At 44.4% G+C, this 16,442-nt stretch overlaps 1 protein-coding gene across 1 annotated transcript in view; it reads left to right on the top strand.

Annotated features, from left to right (window-relative positions):
- Positions 1 to 16,442, top strand: part of FGD6 (FYVE, RhoGEF and PH domain containing 6) — a 90,812-nt gene that overhangs the window by 49,075 nt on the left and 25,295 nt on the right. The window contains exon 6 of the mRNA XM_040408919.1: positions 13,159 to 13,310. Coding sequence (XP_040264853.1) covers positions 13,159 to 13,310 — 152 coding nt within the window. The remainder of the gene's footprint in view (positions 1 to 13,158; positions 13,311 to 16,442) is intronic.

Below are 16,442 nucleotides of genomic sequence, written 5' to 3'. Positions count from 1 at the left end.
TGATATAGCAAGGAGATCAGGTGAGTCAGCGGAGATGACAGTAAAAATAGTTTTTCGGTTTTGGATAAGGAATGTCCCCAGAGAACATTTCTCTCCCTTTGAGGAGATATAGGATTTTACTTGTTCGTATTCCAACCAGGATAAACGGATATTTGGATTTTTTGCGGACAGGTCATGAAAGGACGGCAGCAGAGCCCCTGATAAGAGGTGATAAAAGCGTGTGTCTGTAGAAGCCTGTAACCCCAGAAAAGAATCTCTGTTGATACCAGCTGGAAAGACTGGATTGTGAAAGATTGGTGTAAGTGGGCTGAATTTTCTAGAGCATATGCCTTTCCGTACGAAGGAGTCCCATAATTTTAGGGTTTGTTGTGTCATTTTGTTATGTTTTTTTGAGCTGAGGACGAACATCTGTGTCGATCCGTGGAGCATGTTTGAGGGGAAAAGGGTAAAGGGACTGTTCTATTTGAACCCACTGTTTTGAATCACTGTGGTATTGCCAGTCTAGGAGCCTGAGAAATGAGGAAGCTGCGTGATATAACTTAAAATCTGGTAAACTCGCCCCACCCAGAGAGTTTAGGTCTATTCAATGTAGTGAGAGCGATTCGAGAGTTTAAGGAGCCCCATAAAAATGTAATAATTGAGGTCTGCACGGTGCGGAAAAATGAAGGAGGAGGTGGTAGGGGAACTGTTTGAAAGATATAACTGAATTTTGGTAAAATGTCAATTTTTAAGACATTCATTCGTCCTAACCAGGATAACCCCTTTTTGTTAAAATTGGATAAATCTTCCACTGTCCGCTCTAATAAAGGGAGATAATTTAATGTACAGTACAGACCAAAAGTTCGGACACATTCAAAGAGTTTTCTTTATTTTCATGACTATGAAAATTGTAGATTCACACTGAAGGCATCAAAACTATGAATTAACACATGTGGAATTATATACATAACAAACAAGTGTGAAACAACTGAAAATATGTCATATTCTAGGTTCTTCAAAGTAGCCACCTTTTGCTTTGATTACTGCTTTGCACACTCTTGGCATTCTCTTGATGAGCTTCAAGAGGTAGTCCGCTGAAATGGTTTTCACTTCACAGGTGTGCCCTGTCAGGTTTAATAAGTGGGATTTCTTGCCTTTATAAATGGGGTTGGGACCATCAGTTGCGTTGAGGAGAAGTCAGGTGGATACACAGCTGATAGTCCTACTGAATAGACTGTTAGAATTTGTATTATAGCAAGAAAAAAGCAGCTAAGTAAAGAAAAACGAGTGGCCATCATTACTTTAAGAAATGAAGGTCAGTCAGTCAGCTGAAAAATTGGGAAAACTTTGAAAGTAAGGGCTATTTGACTATGAAGGAGAGTGATGGGGTGCTGCGCCAGATGACCTGGCCTCCACAGTCACCGGACCTGAACCCAATCTAGATGGTTTGGGGTGAGCTGGACCGCATGAAGGCAAAAGGGCCAACAAGTGCTAAGCATCTCTGGTAACTCCTTCAAGACTGTTGGAAGACCATTTCAGGTGACTACCTCTTGAAGCTCATCAAGAGAATGCCAAGAGTGTGCAAAGCAGTAATCAAAGCAAAAGGTGGCTACTTTGAAGAACCTAGAATATGACATATTTTCCGTTGTTTCACACTTGTTTGTTATGTATATAATTCCACATGTGTTAATTCATAGTTTTGATGCCTTCATAGTCATGAAAATAAAGAAAACTCTTTGAATGAGAAGGTGTGTCCAAACTTTTGGTCTGTACTGTATATAATAAATCAGGGTCCACTGGGATCTGCACTCCCAGGTATTTTATTGATGAAGGTTGGTGTCTAAATGGGAACGAGGTGAGTAAATTGCTAAATTCTTGTTGTGGGATGGATATATTAAGGATGCCCGATTTTGTATAATTGACCTTGAAGTTGCTTAAGTGTCCAAAGCGTTCAAATTCCTTCAAAGTTGAAGGGAGGAAAATATGTGGTTGAGTGACATAAAGCATTAGGTCATCTGCATATAAAGCTGTCTTATACTGTGATCCCATGTATTGAGGGATTTGTGCGAATAGCCTTGGCCAAGTGTTCCATCACAATAACGTATAATAGAGGGGATAATGGGCACCCCTGTCTAGTGCCATTGTGTATCTTTATTGATGGTAACAATAGTCCCTTTACTCTTACTTTGGCTGTAGGGGTAGAATATAACGCATGTATTCTACTCATAAATTTAGAACCTAACTCTATTTGTCTCAGAGAAGCGTCCATAAAGCTCCAATGGACACGGTCAAATGCCTTTTCGGCGTCAATCGATAATAGGCATAGAGGAGAAGCATCGTTTCTCGCCGCATTGGCTAGAAGCATGGTCTTGATTGTGTTATCTCGTGCCTCCCTGCCTCTTATAAAACCCACTTGATCTAAGTGTATTATTGATGGGAGTAAAGGAGATAATCTATCTGCAAGAATTTTGGAGTATATTTTGATATTTATGTTAATTAGAGATATAGGTCTGTAATTTGAGGGGACGGAGTGATCTTTGCCAGGTTTAGGTAAGATGCTGATGTGAGCTTCTATGGATTGGGTGACAAATGAGTAGTTTGTGTCTATACTGTTGAAGACCTTCGTCAAGAAGGGAGAGAGAAGGTCTCTAAAATGTTTATAAAAGGCAGGTGTGAAGCCATCTGGGCCGGGGCTTTTCCCTGTGGGTGATTCTGTGATAGTGCGGGTGACTTCCATATTTGTAAAGTCTGAGTCCATGGCCTCCTTATCCTGTTCTGATATTGTGGGTAGGGCTGTTTCAGAAATGTATTCGTCTATACGGGTATTAAGAGCAGAAGAGGGTAGATCCGAGAACTGTCCTTTTATGTTATATAATTGGGAGTAGTATGAATGGAACACTTCCAATATTTCTATGGGATTATGAGTACTGTGACCATTTGTTTTTTTGATAAAAGGGATGAAGGTTTGAGTTGTACTAGGGTGTAACAGTCACACTAGCGGTCTATCGCATTTATTAGAGAATTCGTAAAATAATATTTTTCCTTTGTCTATATATCTTTTATATTTTTGGTCGATTAAGGATTTAATGGAATCCCTGACTTTTAGTAACTCTACGTGGGTTGTAGGTGATAAGGTTCTTTTATGTTGCATTTCTAGATTGTGAGCCTGCGTTAGTAATGTGAGTAATTTATGGGCCTTCTCTTTTTTCAGCCTGGAACCATGTTTGATAAACGTTCCTCTAAGGACGCATTTTAGTGCTTCCCACTGTGTTGATATGGAGGGGTTATCTGTGGAGTGTACGTGGAGGAAGTCATCTATTGTCTTTTGAATGTCTGCAACACAAACTGCGTCTTTAAGGAGATTATCGTTCAGTCTCCAATTCCATGGTCTATGGACAGAGTCAGGTAGTTCTATAGAAAAATTGATGGGGGCATGGTCTGAAAAGAGAATATCTCCAATGGATGCCTTAGGTTTCCACGCTAGTGTGTGGTGACTGGTGACGAAAAGGTCTATGCGGCTATAAGATTTATGGGGAGAAGAGTAGAATGTGTAATCTTTACCTTGTGGGTATAGAATTCTCCATACATCCACGAGTTGTAGAGAGTGAAGATGTGAAAGTAATGATCTCAACTGCCGTCCAGGAGAGATGCCCTGACCTGCACTTGAATCCATTGTTGGGTCCAATGTAATGTTAAAGTCTCCGCCGATCATCACCTGTCCCTCCGCAAATTCAGCCAGTTGATCCAAGAAAGATCTACAAGTAGAAAGCAAGTTTTTGGTTAGGTAAGTACCAATTGACAACAGTAAATAAACTAGAATGTATCCTCAGTTTGATAAAAATATAGCGCCCCTCTCCATCTATTTCAACATCCTCTACCGTCCCCTGCACAGACCTGTGCAAGGCTATTGAAAAACGCCTTTGGACCTGGAATCCGGACTCTGATTATGATACCATTCTGAGTAATATCTATCTCGGATAGATGGTATATGACCTTTTTTTAAATGTGTTTCCTGTAGCAGTAAAAGCTGCACTTTTTGGTTATGCATATGATAACAAAATCTGTGACCGCTTCTGGGGGGTGCTAAATCCCCGAACATTTAAAGATCCCAGCTTCAAAGTAGCCATGGAAGGGGGAGGGTAGAAGGAATGAATAAGGATAAAGTACTAGGTTAGGAAGAAATATGTGTGTCCCCGCTGCAATGAGACGTGATCCCTGAGTGGAAGCGGACTTTCAAAAGAGGAGCTACCCCCCTCTGATCATCATGGAGAGACCAAGAATAAATATTCTGAACATATTGTAAGGTAGAACAAAAACATCACTTGATGTGTAACAATTAGGTATAACAGACCTGTAATTTTCTGTATATAGAGAAGAAAAAAGTAAACAAACGTGTAATTAACAGGACTCGCATATCTTGAGTCCCCGAGCCTAATTGTCCTACTGTGGCATAATAAAATAGATTGTGGCGGTATTAGAATTGCATGCCTAGAGCTGGTATACAGGAGTGCAGAATTATTAGGCAAGTTGTATTTTTGAGGATTAATTTTATTATTGAACAACAACCATGTTCTCAATGAACCCAAAAAACTCATTAATATCAAAGCTGAATATTTTTGGAAGTAGTTTTTAGTTTGTTTTTAGTTTTAGCTATTTTAGGGGGATATCTGTGTGTGCAGGTGACTATTACTGTGCATAATTATTAGGCAACTTAACAAAAAACAAATATATACCCATTTCAATTATTTCTTTTTACCAGTGAAACCAATATAACATCTCAACATTCAAATATACATTTCTGACATTCAAAAACAAAACAAAAACAAATCAGTGACCAATATAGCCACCTTTCTTTGCAAGGACACTCAAAAGCCTGCCATCCATGGATTCTGTCAGTGTTTTGATCTGTTCACCATCAACATTGCGTGCAGCAGCAACTACAGCCTCCCAGACACTGTTCAGAGAGGTGTACTGTTTTCCCTCCTTGTAAATCTCACATTTGATGATGGACCACAGGTTCTCAATGGGGTTCAGATCAGGTGAACAAGGAGGCCATGTCATTAGATTTTCTTCTTTTATACCCTTTTTTGCCAGCCACGCTGTGGAGTACTTGGACGCGTGTGATGGAGCATTGTCCTGCATGAAAATCATGTTTTTCTTGAAGGATGCAGACTTCTTCCTGTACGACTGCTTGAAGAAGGTGTCTTCCAGAAACTGGCAGTAGGACTGGGAGTTGAGCTTGACTCCATCCTCAACCCGAAAAGGCCCCACAAGCTCATCTTTGATGATACCAGCCCAAACCAGTACTCCACCTCCACCTTGCTGGCGTCTGAGTCGGACTGGAGCTCTCTGCCCTTTACCAATCCAGCCTCTGGCCCATCAAGACTCACTCTCATTTCATCAGTCCATAAAACCTTAGAAAAATCAGTCTTGAGATATTTCTTGGCCCAGTCTTGACGTTTCAGCTTGTGTGTCTTGTTCAGTGGTGGTCGTCTTTCAGCATTTCTTACCTTGGCCATGTCTGTGAGTATTGCACACCTTGTGCTTTTGGGCACTCTAGTGATGTTGCAGCTCTGAAATATGGCCAAACTGGTGGCAAGTGGCATCTTGGCAGCTGCACGCTTGACTTTTCTCAGTTCATGGGCAGTTATTTTGCGCCTTGGTTTTTCCACACGCTTCTTGCGACCCTGTTGACTATTTTGAATGAAACGCTTGATTGTTCGATGATCACGCTTCAGAAGCTTTGCAATTTTATGAGTGCTGCATCCCTCTGCAAGATATCTCACTATTTTTGACTTTTCTGAGCCTGTCAAGTCCTTCTTTTGACCCATTTTGCCAAAAGGAAAGGAAGTTGCCTAATAATTATGCACACCTAATATAGGGTGTTGATGTCATTAGACCACACCCCTTCTCATTACAGAGATGCACATCACCTAATATGCTTAATTGGTAGTAGGCTTTCGAGCCTATACAGCTTGGAGTAAGACAACATGCATAAAGAGGATGATGTGGTCAAAATACTCATTTGCCTAATAATTCTGCACGCAGTGTAATAGCAAAAAGTATGAACATTAAGTATGGTATATCTGACATTATGTCCATCCAATATTCTGCTATGTGCCATAATCGCGGGGAACCATCCTCAGGCAGTCCCTCCCCTCTCAGTGAAGAAACCAGTGTCCCTATAAAACGGGTCCCCGCGAGGTGGCTAGAAATGGTTAACCGATGCTATATATACCGGACGCAAGAGCTCTAGCCTATGTATCCATCACATCATGTTGAGCACTACCAGGAGTCGTGTTTAAGTCGGTGGCCACTAGCAAGTGAATATGACTCATCGCTTATGTAATCTATTATGACATGGACGCACAATGCCATCATCCAAGCTCTTATTTGCGCCCATGAGGAAATTCTCATCGCTGAAAGGTGGTCTCGTGTGGGGAGTCAGGCTATCTACACTGCTGAGGATGGACATCAATCATATGTTTTAGCGTCTCATTACATAATTGCATGGGGCCATCCCCCAGATTCATGAAGTTTCTCATGACATAGGCATTTTGTCTGGCAATACAATTGAATTGCACCCTAAATAGCCTAACACCTATGGCTGGTACATCTGGGTTAACTTGTTGTCATAGGTGATTGGCTGAAATACTTAATGGTTATATATAAACCTTTATAAATAAGAAAGAGAGATATATAATATATATATATATATATATATATATATATATATATATATATATCTTTAGGCTAAGGCCATAGCAGGAATTTTCGGTCCAGCAACCATAATGTCTGGATGTGTATCTTAAGTGCATCCCTTTGGGATTATGTGGATATGTGAGGCCTCCTTTTGCATATTCTATGCTGTCCCAGAGGAGATTTCTTGACATAAGAGTAGCCTCAGGAAGAATGAGTCTACAATATCAGATAAGGTAGTTAGATATTCCTAGTCTGTTAGCTTGAAGCACATAGGTAGACCACTTCTCTTGAGTGTTATGCCTGTAGGTTGCATTTTTCGAATTAGAGACTTTGGAATAAACTATGTAAGTCCAATTGGTCTTGATTTATATGATGAATTACATTCCCCAAGGAGTCATTTAGTGGGAGAGCAGTCTACCTCATCTGAGCTTCTGGGTGTGCCGCGTTTTTTTTTTTTTTTTTTTTTTTTGGGCCAGGAAATTTTGTTGCTCTCTGAGGGAGTGGGGCTGTTTCCCTTGTGGGGCCGGTTGGCAGAGATGGCCACTCGAGTATCTTCACCGGAGTGATATCTAGGGCAGCCGATATCTAGGGCAGCGTAATGTCACCACCCTGCCACTCGAGCGAACTTGTAGACCAAAAAGTGAATCCCCAAGTGTATGCTATTTTGCGCTGTTGCAACACTGCCAATAGAGTGCGTAAGGCTTTTCTTTTCAGCAAAGTGATCAAGGATAGGTCTACTAGTATTTGTATTGGTGTGTCATTATAGAACACTTGACCAGCCTTCCTGGCTTTATTCATGATGGCTGCTTTCAGTTGGTAACGATGAACGCGGCATATAACATCCCTAGCCCTATCTGGACTATATGGTTTAGGTCCTAGGGCTCTATGGGCTCTAGCTAATTCCAATAGATTATCAGGCGGGACTTGTAGAATGTCATTAAAGATGAGACGCAAGGTGGAGTCTAAATCTTTAGAGGCCACGGATTCGGGTAGTGCCCTCACACTTATATTATTACGGCGTCCTCTGTTTTCAACATCATCGAGCAAATCTGCGAAGTATTACAGTTGGTATGTGTGGGACTCCATCTTGGAATCTTGCTGATCCTGTCTAACAGTCACAGCCCCCATGTCTTGTTCCACACAGGTTACTCTTTCCCCTATAGAGAGTATTTCACTCTTGATGTTATTGACCTCATTTTTGTACCCATCTTTCAGTCTGGAAACGTAAGCCTCCATGTCATCCTTTGTGGGAATGGAGGAAACCCTTATGAGTAGATCTCTCCGTTCAATGAGGGTGGGTGGTTCCTGGACATGCTGAGAAGCTTTAAGTGACATGTTAGAGTCCCAGACACAGAAAAGGCTGAGCGTGCCTTAGGGGATGGAGGATTAGATGTGATGTTTTCACATGTTGGGGAATTCTCCCACTCTCCCTCTCCCCACGCATCAGATGGCTCTAATGTAATGGCGGTTTCCCGCTCTTCCTGAGGCTGGTGGCATGGCAGTGAGGTAAGTGACCCCTGCGCCTTGCTCCCTCCCGTTACCTCTGCAGCCATTGCTGCGCTGTTCTGAGACAGCGTCTTGACTTTTAGGTCGTCAGGCTCCCGGACCGCTGACTCCTCAGGTGGGGATAGAGCTCTGGAGGTCTCTGCTTGTCTTTCCTGTCGGGGATCCCAGGAAGATGGTGCCGATGATTCGCGCTGAGATCTGAGGGTTAGAAACTTCTCAATGCCCTGCGGTATGGGGTTCTCGGGTTGGCTGGGTGATGCAGGCATAATCTTCTTCAGTCTTTTGGGTCCCATCTTGCTGCTGATAGTGATGTATAAAGATGTATTTAGGTCTCTCCAGAGATCCAAGGGCAGGAGCTGAGGCGATGTGTGTCTCTACTCCTCCATAGCCAGGCCATGCCCCCCCATATCTAAAGTTTAGATCAGTGGCGTCTGAGTACTGAGACCCCCACAGATCTCTATAGCGAGGAAAGATGAGTATATTGTGCTCTCACCTACACTGCAGGAGAAGTCTATGGGCTCATCTCGTTTCCATCCCCACCAACAAGGAGAGCATGCACTATGCGCTTTCTTCTCACCCCTTGTTCTAGGCTAAGACCCCCACTGATCAAAACTTTTGATATGTCTCTATGCCATATGAAAAGTTTTTGGAAAAAATAGTGAACCTTTAGGCCCCTTTTACACAGGTGAGAATTCCGTACGGGTCCAATGCTGAATCCGGACCCATTCACTTCAATAGGGCTGTGTACATGAGCGGTGATTTTCACGCATTACTGGTGCGTTGTGTGAAAATCGCAGCAAGCTCTATATTGTGCTTTTTTTCACATAGAAGTGAATGGGGCTGCGTGAAAATCGCAAGCAAGTGCGGATGTGATGCGATTTTAACGCATTGTTGCTAGGAGACTATCGGGATGGGGACCCGATCTTTATTATTTTCCCTTATAACATGGTTATAAGGGAAAATAATAGCATTCTTAATACAGAATGCTTAGTAAAATAGTGATGGAGGGGTTAAAAAAATGAAAAAAAAAATTAATAAACTCGCCTTAATCTACTTGAACGCTCAGCCTGGCATGCCTTCTTTCTTTTTTGATGAAAAGGACCTGTGGTGACGTCACTGCGCGCATCAGATGGTCCATCACATGGTTATTTTTCCCTTATAACATGGTTATAAGGGAAAATAATAGTATTCTTAATGCAGAATGCTTAATAAAATGTCCATTGAGGGGTTAAAAATTTTATTTTTAACCCCTCAATGGACATTTTACTAGGCATTCTGTATTAAGAATGCTATTATTTTCCCTTATAACCATGTTATAAGGGAAAATAATACAATCTACAGAACACCTAACCCAAACTTCTGTGAAGAAGTTCGGGTCTGGGTACCAAACATGCCGATTTTTCTCATGCATGTGCAAAACGCATTAAAACGATTTGCACTCGCACAGAAAAATCGCATATTTTCCCGCAACGCACCCGCATCTTGTCCGGCCCTCACACGCGACACCCGTGTGAAAGAGGCCTTAAGGCTGGTGGACACAGCCAGTTGATGATTTTCCTCATTGACATGATACATTACATGAATCCCATTGAAATTGGTGGCCCCCTGTGATTCTGGCTAAAGAACTTTTTTTTGCCCCCCTCCCCCCCCAAAAGAAAAAACGCTTTAAAAAAAAAAAAATAACTTGGTAAGTGTTTTTGTGTAGTCTATTTTTAGCCTAATGCAGGTGATTTTGAGGCATTTTTGCCCATCTAATGTGTTTCATCATCTTTTTTGTTTTATACGAAAGTATGTACCCCCCTGTAATGTCACTTTCTCTGTAGAGCAACATGGGAACAATAGGTTACTATAAAAAATTGCAGTAAAAAAAATTCAACACACACTGGCACTTGTGTTTTTCAAGCGGCACAAAATAAAAAAAACAATTCAGGTCTATGAAAAAAAATGCATGGTAGTTAGGGGGAAAAGGTGAGAACCAGAACACGCTGCACTTTCAAAAAAATGCCATCGACCCAAAAAAACGCCACAACAAAAAAGCCAGTTTGTCCTGCATTTGATATATTCTATAGACTTCCTAGTATCAACAGGAGCTGGCATATTCGCCTAAAAATATAGTTCAAAAAGCCCAAAAAAAAATAATGTTATCTGCCAGTTGAAACCAGATAGTGACACTTATCCTTTTTTTTTTCTAATCATTTCCTGATTACAGATTTTTGTATCCTGTGGGGGCAGTCATCTTGCCTGAGCTGTTCTTAACATAATTTAGAAAGCATTAAGACAATTGCTTTACGGCAGCCCCATGGGCCATAGACACAATGTTCAGGAGGGGACCCTATTGACTTCTATAGGAGAGTTTTCTAGGCAATGCAGAGGTCATTGTACAAGGAAAGAATACATGAACTCTGACAATCACCTTCTGTGAATGGAAGATCCTGTTGTATCTATACACAGAGGTGATATCTGTCATTGTAATCCTGCCCATAATCATGAGCAAATAACGGCAGTAAAATGATCTGCACAGACCAAGAATTGGCGCCTGTTGTTTGGCCTAGTGGCCAATGTGAAAACTGCAGGATTTTATGTTTTTTGTTTAAATATATTGATTGACATGGAAAATTTAAAATAACATCACCAGAATTCTTTAAAAATAAGTTATTTTCTGATGAAACCTTCCATTTAAGCCTTAAGCCTTATAGGAAAATGCCCAAGCCTTATAACAAATGTGATATTTGCTATTCACAAGCTACAGTCACTTTAATCATTTGTATTATGTTTCCTGGAGTCAAGTTACATCAGCAACTGAAGTAAATTGAAAGGCTGCCTAGCCTGATCAGTGGAGGGCTATAATTGTGATTAATGAGAATGTGTGCTTTAGTAACTCTTTGTGTATGCTTAGGGTACTTTCACACTAGCGTTAAAGTTTTCCGGTATTGAGTTCCGTCCTAGGGGCTCAATACCGGAAAAAACGCTTCAGCTTTGTCCTAATGCATTGTGAATGGAAAGCAGTTCGTTCAGTATGCATCAGGATGTCTTCAGTTCAATCACTTTTACTGTATTTGGCCGGAGAAAATACCGCAGCATGCTGCTGTATTTTCTCCGGCCAAAATTCCAGAACACCTGCCGGAAAACCGGATTTCCATTGAAATGTATGAATCCCGGATCCGGTACCAAGTATTCTGGAAAAACGGATCCGGTTTCCTTGTCTGTGCAGATCCATTTTCCGAAAGACATCAGCGAGACGGTATTTCAATGCATTTGTCAGACGGATCCGTTTGTACGCGTATTTCCGGATCCGGCAGGCAGAAACTTCTAATGCTAGTGTGAAAGTACCCTTACATAGGATACATGAAATTAGAAATGTGCAAAAGCAAGGTTTAGTATTTTTTTGTGTAGTCTTCAGTTTCTGTATAGAATGAAATAAGATTTTGTCATGGCCCTATGTAGAGCTTACATCATGTTGGGCAAAAATAGTTGAAAATATGGGTGCACAGTCATCTACATGCTACAATATACTTAACGAAATTATCAAACTGATCCAGTTCCAAGCCTTTCAGGGCACAGAACAGATCTAGATGGATCATACAACACGGCATTAGGTTTACTTGGGAGCCCATGTTTTGGTCCGTTATATCTTTTGGTTAACAATGTATCGGCATACACCAGCATTGCCAGCTACCAATAAATTCATGAGCTGCCCGAGGGCAAATGGCTAAATAATTTTTTTTTTCCAGTTTGCGTTCCGTATACGGAACCATTAATTTTAATGGATCTGCAAAAAAAACGGAAGGTACTCCGTACGCTTTCCATTTCCATTCTGTTCAAGGATAGAACATGTCCTATTATTGTCCGCATAACGGACAAGGATAGTACTGTTCTATTAGGGGCCAGATATTCCGTTCCGCAAAAAACGGAATGCACACGGAATGCATACGGACATCCGTATTTTTTACAGATCCATTTTTTGTGGACCGCAAAATACTGAAAAAGCCATATGGTCGTGAAGGAGGCCTAAGTAAGAATCCGTGAGGAAATGCCTAGTAATGAAGTTGGTGTGTGGAAAGTCATAGCACAGTGCTTTCCTTGTAGTTGAGCTGACATTGTGAACACTAAAGTAGGTCTTCTCTTGTCCTGTGTGGAAGATTTAGTTACTTGCTGTCTACTCTTTTACTGTTTAGAAAATTTGGTTTCTTGTCTAGAAAGAATGTTGCTGAGACATTTAACCATCCTCTGGCCCCTGGGTTGAAGTAAATGGGAGAAATATATACTAATCTGCATCAGGCACTCTGTTCTTCTGTTCCTTCATCCTAACAGAAAATGGAATGCAAGCCAAAGAGTGATCTGTCACATGATGGACACCGACAGCACCTGACAGACCTTATTGACTATAATGAGGTCCGTTGGCCCCTTTCTCCCATAGCAGCTGCGTGGTTTGCCTCTATTGGAGGTATGCCACTGGTGGCCATCATTTTGCCCTATTTTGTCAGGTATTTTTTAAGGCTAGTTTCATACTAGGGTTTTACAGATCCAGTAGGCTGTTCCAGTTGGGAACAGACTGCCTGATCCATCACTGCTGGTCACTGTCAGAATGCTGTCCAGCCCATTAACTATAATGGGGTCCAGCGGAGATCTGGCCAAAACCTGGCAAAGAGGTCTGTGTCTGGACGATTCCTAGCATTCTACACTGGAACAGCCTGCTGGAAGGATGTGCTTGCAATATGAAACCAAGGTGAAAATTGCGGAGTTTACCAGTTTCTCATTCTAAATGTAGTAGTAAACACACCCTAACAATGCACAAAAATTCTTTCTTACAGGTGCGTTATTCAATGGTTTTGACGTAATTTCTTTCTTATTCCTCATCCTATAAAAGTCTCATAGTGTTCTAGTAAATTGTATTAATGCTTTGCATGTACTGTTTCTATGTGGAGGAAATGACTTTGCTCAGACCAAGGTTTGTTATCCTTACTTTGGCAGGATTTCCGCTATGCTGTGGCTCAAGCTTCCAAACATCTCGGGAAGCCAGTGATTGAGGACAAGACCCTAAACCAGATCCTGTACTACCTGCCACAGCTGTATGAACTGAACAGAGATGTACTGAGAGAGCTACAGGAGAGGATGTCTCAATGGTACTTTTTCATCTTTTCTGTTCAAATACAGAAAAATTGGTGCTGTGATCTACTGTATACATTCATTCTTTTAAATAACATTTCTCGCCCAGTTTCCTTGGGGGACACAGAAGACTTTGGGGTATAGCTCATCTCCATAGGAGGCGTGACACTAAGTGAAAACTGTTAAGCCCCTCCTCCACAGCTATACCCTCAGCCTGGAGAGAGAGAGACTGCCAGTTTTTGCTTAGTGTCCAAGGAGGCAAAACACTCCCTGCTCTGCAGGGCTGTTTTCTCCTTGTTTTAGTTTTTGATTTTTACTTTTTCTTTCAGACCATCAGGGACAACAGAGACGCACTAGACCTCTCTGTTTCTCCCGGGGTTGAGCTGCGCCAGTGTCGGTCTCCCGCACTGCTGCCTCCCCCACAGAAGGCAAGGTGGACCAGGGCAGCCCAGCTCCCCTGCATCCCGCCAGCGCAAGGGTCGCCCGCACGCCAAGTCCCTCTTCCAGCATCCTGCCACTACGGTGCCAGTAGCTGAAGGGACGACCCTGCTGGAACGGACCGAGGGTGAAGACGGCTGTGGTGAGTGAGTGGCTTCTCCAGTCCTACGTTCCCCCCTCCCCGGTCTCCTGCGTGCTGGACCCCCATACTGGTCCCTGCTGGACCTAGGCTGGGTGCCGTAGGTGAACAACCATTTTTCTGGAATCATATGCCCACTATAATCATATAGCCCCACACCACCACCAAACTGGTGACCGCAGGGCGACAATACACTACCCCTCCATAGGACATGCAGATTGCTGTGGAGGAATTCTGCAATAGGACCCGGAGACCCGCACTTAGCTGCCCCTGACACAGGGGTTATGCCGGCGTCCCTTCTCTACCTTCAAGGCACCCGGTTCCAGGGTCCCCCTCCCCCTTACCGGTCGCAGATCCAGGGCCAGGGGGCCCGCGCCTAGCTGCCCCTGACCCTCCTCTACGGGCGCCCGGTCCATCAGGGCAGGGTGTGCAGTGCTGGACTTCAGGGTTCCCCCCAAATTCTTCGCGCCTGGAGGTTCCCCCGCCCCCAGGGGATCGCAGCGCCGCCCCCCCCCCCAGGCCGGATCTTTGTTAACCTGTTGGGTACCGGCCATCTAGGGGCCGGCTCCCATCTAGAGCACACCCTCTATGATCTGGGCTTCCTAATGGGCCTGTATGGCTGGCCCCTTTCCTGCCTCTCAGCGAGGCTGTGCCCCTGTATGGTGGCCCCTTGCTTGCCTCAGTGAGGCTGTGTTTTTTTATAATTTTATAATAATTTTATTATTTATTTACTCCATGGCGGAGTAAATAAATAACGGAATGGCTATGCAGGACGCTGCAGCCTGATACAGTAGTGCTGGCCGCATGCTATGCCCCCCTTCCATAGGCGGCATGTCGCGCTCCCCGGCTGCGGTGCTGGCCAGGTGCATGTTTCCCCTTCTAGGCGGACCCTTGCCATCTCCCGGGATACAGCGCTGGCCAAGTGTATGCGCCCCTCTTCCGCCCTTTCCTAGATGCATACCCATTCGTCCTCCCGCGACATTGCTTCCCTGCGCAAGCGGTCACAGGGTCGAGAGTGCTGTCTGCAGTGCCGCTCGACTTCTACGTTGGCTCTGGCGGGACTACGGTTCCCTCGCCTGCTACCATTTCCTCCTCTCGGATGCAGTGTGGTATGAGTCCTTCCTATTGGTGCCCTCTGCGCTTCAGTCTGATCTGCTACCGAGTTCGGACCGCTCTTCTCGGGTAGGTCACCCAACTTCTCTGGGGTGCTCTATTTATCCAGGTCCCGTGGACCTCCACTTTGGGTTCTTCAGGGTATTTGCCTTTTGCGAGGCGGTGAGCAGGGCGTCTCACAGAGTAGCGGGGATTCTGCTTTTGAGCTGTCCTATGGCTTCCCTGTTGCCCACTCTTCTTTTCGGTTGGAGGGTGTTATGCCGGCCTCTGTCGACTGCCTTTCCTCGCCAGCTCTGTTTTGGCTCCCGCTTGGGGTTTGTCACTCCGATGTGGCTTCTGCCCCGGCCAGGCCTCGGAGGCTGTTCCGTCATTGCCCCCCCCCCTTGGGGGAGAGCATGGTTGTTCACTTGGATGGTTCCGGTGTTACTTGTGGTCTCGTACTATCTCCCTCGTTCTCACTGGCGGTACTAGCTGTGTGCCTATTTACCAGGTCTACCGCGTTCTGTCCTCCCACTGGGTGCAGATTGCGTTTCCATTTTGGGCAATGGTCCTGCTGTGGACTTACCTTCTCGGTAACTTGGGAGGACTACCCTTCGGTCAAGATTGTCCTTGGATCTCCCACACCGGGACTGTAGAACTCCTTCCTGTGGTGCTCCCCCACTCCGGGTGGATACGGGAAGATGTTGCTCGGGGGCCGACAGGACCGATTTTGCCGACCATTCTGCCGTGTTACTGGTCTGCGCCTGATCACATTGGGTTCTCTCCTGCTTGCCAGGCGATTCCTGCGAGCACGCTAGTGTTCGTTCCCGACCGTACTTCGTCCAGGATCGGTTGTCGGACTTAGGGTTCTTGCCTGGGGGTTTGGGGGAAGCGGGGCTTTCCCCCACTCTGCTTTCTCTCCCCTTGGTTTTGTCGTTCTCTAGTCCGGCCTGGACCTGGGACTGGGACTCTGTTACTAGAAGTGTCAAGTGTCGGCGCTGTCCTTCCCCTTCTAGCGTTTCCGGGCCCTCTTGGGCCTGTCATGACCTTCTTCCACGGAGTGGCTCCTTGGTTCCTCTGTACCGTTTCCTGGTACCGCCCTGGGAACTACATACTGAGCTCTCGGCGCTCCAATCTTTCCCTTGGAGCCGTTACAGAGGTTCTCTCTACTCCTTCTGTCCTGTACAGTTGTGTTTCTGTTGCCATCGTGTCTGACGGGTGCCTGATTGGTGGCCCTTCGTGTTCCGTGCCTTCTGTCCTTTCTTCAGGACAGGGCTGTTCTCCATCCCGTCCCTTCCTTCCTTCCTTCCTTCCTTCCTTCCTTCCTTCTGAAGGTGGTATCTGCCTTCTTCTCGACGAGGCTTTCGTCCTCCCCTTCCCTTCCCGTCCCCGGGAACGGACGCTTCACCGATTGGAGTATAGAAGAGGTTACAGCCAGCTCACCTTTACGTCCTGCATAGCGGTGCACGGGGCGGACTCA

The sequence above is a fragment of the Bufo bufo genome, chromosome 1 (genome assembly GCF_905171765.1).
Source record: "Bufo bufo chromosome 1, aBufBuf1.1, whole genome shotgun sequence".
NCBI classification, from domain to species: Eukaryota; Metazoa; Chordata; class Amphibia; order Anura; family Bufonidae; genus Bufo; species Bufo bufo.
Note: the sequence above shows the minus strand (reverse complement) of the source record. Positions and strands in the feature narration are given on the sequence as shown.